Raw genomic sequence first — 6,470 nt, 5'->3', positions numbered from 1 at the left:
AACTGAGCTGCACTTCCTAACCTACTGCCAAATGTATGACCATATTAGAGACACATATTTCCCTCAGATTACACAGATCCACAAAGAATTCGAAAAACAAACCCAATTTTGATAAACTCCCATATCTACTGGGTGAAATACCACAGTGTGGCATCACAGCAGCAACATTTGTGACCTGTTTCAACAAGAAAAGGGCAGCCGGTGAAGAACAAACACCATTGTAAATATAACCATATTTATTTTCCTTTTTGTACTTTAACTATTTGCACATTATTACAACACTGTATATAGACATACTATGACATTTTAAAGGTCTTTATTCTTTTGAAACTTCTGTGAGTGTAATGTTAACTGTTCATTTTTGTATTGTTAATTTCATTTTTATTTATTATCTATTTCACTTGCTTTGTGTGTCTGTGTGTTTGTGTGTGTGAGAGAGAGATTTAGAGAAAGAGGTGGAGCGAGAAGAGAGAGCGAGAGAGAGAGAGAAAGAGAGAGGATATGTGAGAGTGAGGTTGCGCTTAACAACTTTGCAATCCGATTACAGTCTCAGCACGTTTCAAAACAATCGTTCAAGGTCCCGGTAAGTCGCGGAGAAGTTAGAGGAATTTAAGGAATTTGCTTATCCCTCCCTCTCAAACAAGAATCTAGTACAGTGTTATTTGCAAAAGGGAATTTGATTCTCAATTCCAATTACTTTGCATTACACTAGCATGATTTAGAACACATGGTATGTGCCGATTATATTTTATTAAAAAAATGTTTACACAGCATGAGGGCAGTGTACCACAAGAGGGCAGCACCTGCATGGTCTTTTTGCATTCATTGTACAACTATAGAAGTGTGTCACCTGTATGCCAATGATGATCAATATGCAAGATAATCAATACGGAAATTGATTAATGTTCACCAACAATACTAACCGTTCTCCACAAGTACATAATGAGTTAGGGGGCAATTTGTGGATTGGGCCTTATAGCCATTGTCTACAGTGGTGGAAAAAGTACTCAATTGTCATACTTGAGTAAAAGTAAAGAGACCTTAACAGAAAATGACTCAAGTAAAAGTGAAAGTCACCCAGTAAAATACTACTTGAGTAAAAGTCAAAAGGTATTTGGTTTTAAATATACTTCATTATCAAAAGTAAATGGAATTGCTAAAATGTACTTAAGTAAAAGTTAAAGTATAAATAATTTCAACTTCCGTATACTAAGCAAACCAGATCACACAATTTTCTTGTTTTTTTTATTGGTGGATAGCCAGGGGCACACTCCAGCACTCAGACAGAATTTCCAACGAAGCATTTGTGTTTAGTGAGTCCGCCAGATCAGAGGCAGTTGGGATGACCAGGCATGTTCTCTTGATAAGTGTGTGAATTGGACCATTTTCCTGTCAAAATGTAACGAGTACTTTTGGGTGTCAGGGAAAATGTATGGAGTAAAAAGTACATTATTTTCTTTAGGAATGTAGAGTGAAGTAAAAGTAAAAGTTGTCAAAAACATAAATTGTAAAGTAAAGTACAGATACCCCCAAAAAATGACTTATGTAGTACTTTAAAGTATTTTTACTTAAGTATTTTACATCACTGATTGTCTATGATAAAGGGTATGTAGACAGGACATGCCAGTCTTGAATAGATCCTCAATGTCTATATTTATAGTTACAGCTTCAACAAAATAGTGTACAACAATGTAAAGTACAATTTTTTTACATCACGTATATGCATGCAGCTTTTCATGTTCACATTTATAAAGGAAATATGCAAGGAAATAGCTCTGAGGTGTAATATTGGTTCACATGCTGTGTAGGAGATATGATACCATTGTGGTTTGATTAAAGTTCACTTCCTAAGTGGTTTGTTTCAAGGTGTAACATGCATGTTAACAACAACACACGCTAAAAATAGGCATGGGATCTGAACGGATAGTTTTCAGCTGATCATTATGTTCTTCTATTCTCTTTAGTGTGGTTGAAAAGTTCAATTCGGTGTAAAGCCTCTGGCTGCATGTTCAATTCATGTGAAAGATTGTCGTTCTGCAGAAGTATTGTCTCTATAATGTCTCTCATCTCATGGGGTGAGCAGAGTGCCGCTAATTTAATTCAGTTTTAAACATACCTGTTGCACCAGAGGCCAAAATAATCTTTGCTTCTTTCCATTCACAGGTCACCTGTGGCCACAAGATGGCCATGAATAGCCTGTATGCCAAAACTCCTGCCTTTATTTGTAGTTTTCCCTACTTAACAGCCAACCATTTATAAAATGTCTGAGGTGACTCAGATATTTAAAGAAAAAACATTTTTAAAGTAATATAAACACCTCTAAATTCTCGTATATGATGACTTGTTCTTAAAGTGGTGCACAAAATAAAGAAAAAAAGACTGAAAAGACAAAATAAATGTATTTTGTAAAAGTGAGTAAATATAGGCCTACTCGATAGTCACAGTTCTAAATGCTCCCAGCTAACTGGCACAGGGATTACTTACATTTTCAGCCACAATTGGAAGACAAGACAACCACACAAATGGATAAGATGCATTTAGTAAGAAAATGATTATTAACTGATTATAAACAGAAACAGGGAGATTGGGGGAACTCTGGTCCTGCAGGGAGGCACCTGCTACTTGCAGCTGGGCGTGACTCGACCACAATTCTGCATGAGGAGCTCATTTCTTGGGGCTGCGGTCGTGGCAGGCGCAGGTGAGAGCAGCGACCAGGACTACGAACTCATTGAAGTCCACCTCAGAGTCTCCATTATGGTCCAAAGCCTTCATCAGCTTGTCACAGTCCCCAGGGTTCTTAGAGGCCTGCAGAGAGACAGAGGAGAATGAGGAGGTCCCACAAAACCAGGATTCATCTCAACGACTGTTATTCACACAAATAGCGTGATATTTAAACTAGAATTGACTTCATGATAAATCAGTAAATCTGAAAACAGTTTGCCCTTTGGATGGGAAAATAAAGAGTTGTTGAATCTAATACATTTGCTGCAGTGTAGCGTTGGCCTACAGTGCAGTGTACAGTACCTTCAGGAGAGAAGGCAGCTCCTTTTCTATCATGGTCTTGAGCTCAGCCTTGCTCAGCGTGCCCTTGTTGCCCTCGGCTCCAGAGTACTTGTCAAAGGTCTTCAGGAGGATGGCCATCGCTGTCTCGAGTTGGGACATGACTGCTACTGGTGATGATAAAGTTAAGGCAAAAACTCCAAGGCAACGTTTCGACGACCGGACAGGAGGAGAGGTGAAGGTACAGACCGAGTGGAATTGAAGTCTGCTTTATATTCTGCTCATGTATTAATGTTGACTGATGTTTGAATCAAGGAACTTACTAAAGCCACTGTTGGCTCAGTGCTTGGGAGGTGGCAGTGACCGATAGTGTTTGATTTGGGGGAGTTTACGGTTGTGTCAACATTATCTTAACATCAAAACGCCTATTGCAAACATTACCTCAATGTCTGGTTCCATAGAATTCTGTCGTGCCACTTTGTCAAATTGGATTTGATTCAAGAATAGTTAACGTGTTCTTAGGAAGGTGTTTGGATCCTTGTGCATTGTTGCTGTTTTCCTTCAGAGCTGCTGTTAGCTTACTTTGAGTGGCTTTTTGAACACAGGCCTAATGAGTTTTGGTTGGCTACATTAAATGGTTACACTATGATTAGAGTGTTCCTGTAGGAGCGTGAACATTCTCTAACTAGAGGTGAGAAAAGATCACATCATGTTCTTTGATCAATACCACATGACCTGACCAGGCAAAATTCTGGGCTATAGTTCCAGTGTATGAGAGAATATAGATTATATACCGAACAAAAATATAAATGCAACATGTAAAGTGTTGGTCCCATGTTTCATGAGCTGAAATAAAAGATCCCAGAAGATCCCAGAAATCCATACGCATAAAAAGCTTATTTCCCTCAGGTTCTGTGTACAAATTTGTTTACATCCTTGTTAGTGAGCATTTCTCATTTGCCAAGATAATACATCCACCTGACAGGTGTAGCATATCAACAAGCTGATTAAACAGCATGATCATTACACAGGTGCACCTTGTGCTGGGGACAATAAAATGCCACTCTAACATGTTCCATTTTGTCACACAACACAATGCAACAGATATTTCAAGTTTTGAGGGAGCGTGTAATTGGCATGCTGACTGCAGGAATGTCCACCAGAGCTGTTGCCAGAGAATTTAATGTTCATTTCTCTACCATAAGCCGCCTCCAATGACGTTTTAGAGAATTTGGCAGTACGTCCAGCTGACCTCACAACCGCAGACCAAGTGTATGGCATCATGTTGGCGAGCGGTTTATTGATGTCAATGTTGTGACCAGAGTGCCCCATGGTGGTGGTGGGGTTATGGTATGGGCAGGCATTTTTCAATTAATTGCATTTTATCGATGGCAATTTGAATGCACAGAGATACCGTGTCAAGATCCTAAGGCCCGTTGTCATGTCATTCATCCGCAGCCATCACCTCATGTTTCAGCATGATAATGCCCGGCCCCATGTCGCAAGGATCTGCACACAATTCCTGGAAGCTGAAAATGTCCCAGTTCTTCCATGGCCTGCATAGTCACCAGTCATATCACCCATTGGGCATGTTTGGGATGCTCTGGATTGACATGTACGACAGCGTGTTCCAGTTTCCGCCAATATCCAGCAACTTCGCACAGCCATTGAAGAGAAGTGGAACAACATTCCACAGGCCACAATCAACAGCCTGATAAACTATGTGAAGGAGATGTGTCACGCTGCATGAGGCAAATGGTGGTCACACCAGATACTGACTGGTTCTCTGATCCACGCCTGCCTTTTTTTTAAAGGTATCTGTGACCAACAGATGCATATCTGTATTCCCAGTCATGTGAAATCCATAGATTAGGGCCTAATTAATTCATATCAATTGACTGATTTTCTTATATGAATTGTAACTCGGTAAAATCTTTAAAATTGTTGCATGTTGTGTTTATATTTTTGTTTAGTGTAGTTTCCCTAGTCTTAGATGAAGTGTTAGCCGGTCCCAGATCTGTTTGTGCTGTATAGCCAACATATCTGGGACCAGGCTAGAAGAGGGTATCTCCACAGATTGAACAATGAGACAGATATTTCACTGGATGTATAAATGTGAAGCACCCGGTTGGTGTTTCCACTCACTTCCAAATATGGTAGTGAGAGGAAGCCCACTGGCCAGCAGTGGGAGAAGATGGAACGAGATGGATTTTGGCCGACATTCTGCCCATTTTCTCATCGATTAAACATTTGATCTTAATACAGTTTTCTGTTCCCAAAACTAGAATCTGTTAAAGAACAGAGTGGACTAAGATTTATAGACTTTACTCTTTTCAAAAGTTTGAAAAAATGCAAAGGTGAATTGAGTTATTGCACACGCGCACTTCACAGAGTAGGCATTCCGTAACGGAAATATGCTGATAATTCTAGAATGTGCCAACAGGATATGTGCTTGGCTCTGCCCACCTCCTTGTTTGTTCTGCCCACTATGACTCATTTGTTGGCGTTTGAAACGACAAGTTGTGGTCTATCTTGCTTAAGTTATGAAAATCTTTGGGTATCTCTGTTCTGTGTGTGTATCTGGTCTTCTATAGCACTGTTTCCTGGAAATGCTGCTCTCTTTTCTGGTAAACATTTATGATCCCTGCATAGTGACGCTTTCTTTAAAAGACAACCTGTGTGTCTGTGTGCATCGCAAAATCAAAACATTTTCAGTCTTCTACATCTTACAGTAATCAATCCCCTGAATTAAACATGTTTGTTCAATATCAAAACACAACTTCATATATCAGATTCATCTCTGATGATAACAAGTAAGCGTGTAAATAGGAAACCAAGGATCTTGCCAGACGGCAGAAGCAGTGAGAATGTGTTACTGTGCCTAACAATTCTGTCTTGGTAGGAGTGCAGCCATGGTTACAAACTGTTGTTTGTTCTTATAAGATGTGAGTAGGTGTGTGTCTGCTTACTTTGAAACTGCAGGACCTAGTGACTCATTGGGGCAAGTTGTAGGATACTATATTAATATATATAATATATTAAGTGTTTACGACTACGGTGAGCATATCATTTGTTAGCTGTGAGCAACTGATAAGTGTCAGCTAAACATCTCTAAATAGCTGAAATGTACATTTAAGTGTCCACTTTCCTGATCTGTTCCTCAAATACTTTCACAATGTGTATGAGTGTGTGTCAATCACATCTACTGTTATTGTAAATACTGTTCTGTTTCTCATTTCTGGGGGGCCATGGTTACTACCTGAGGTATAAGCATATACTGTCACCACCGTCTGCTCTGTTTCCATTTCCTGCCACTGACCTATGAGAGAGCCACGAGATACCATCATTTCCACTGGTGACATAAACCAGTCATACCAAGAATCTTAAGGCTACATCTCTGGACTGTATGATTTTTGTCTGATGCTCAATCATTGGGCATTTTTTCAATTCTACTGTATTTTCATTTGCAG

The 6,470-nt window shown here is 39.6% G+C and overlaps 1 protein-coding gene across 1 annotated transcript; it reads right to left on the bottom strand.

Annotated features, from left to right (window-relative positions):
• Positions 1 to 1,549: 1,549 nt before the first annotated feature.
• LOC106608552 (protein S100-P) lies at positions 1,550 to 3,336 on the bottom strand. The gene is made up of 2 exons (XM_014206517.2): positions 3,025 to 3,336; positions 1,550 to 2,805 (listed from the first exon to the last, which is right to left on the bottom strand). The coding sequence occupies exons 1-2, from the start codon at positions 3,160 to 3,162 to the stop codon at positions 2,665 to 2,667; spliced, it is 279 nt and encodes a 92-aa protein (XP_014061992.1). The 5' UTR covers positions 3,163 to 3,336; the 3' UTR covers positions 1,550 to 2,664.
• Between the last annotated feature and the right edge of the window lie 3,134 nt (positions 3,337 to 6,470).

Source organism: Salmo salar, chromosome ssa07 (genome assembly GCF_905237065.1).
Source record: "Salmo salar chromosome ssa07, Ssal_v3.1, whole genome shotgun sequence".
In the NCBI taxonomy this organism is placed as follows: Eukaryota; Metazoa; Chordata; class Actinopteri; order Salmoniformes; family Salmonidae; genus Salmo; species Salmo salar.
This window is presented reverse-complemented; position numbering and strand designations above follow the sequence as displayed.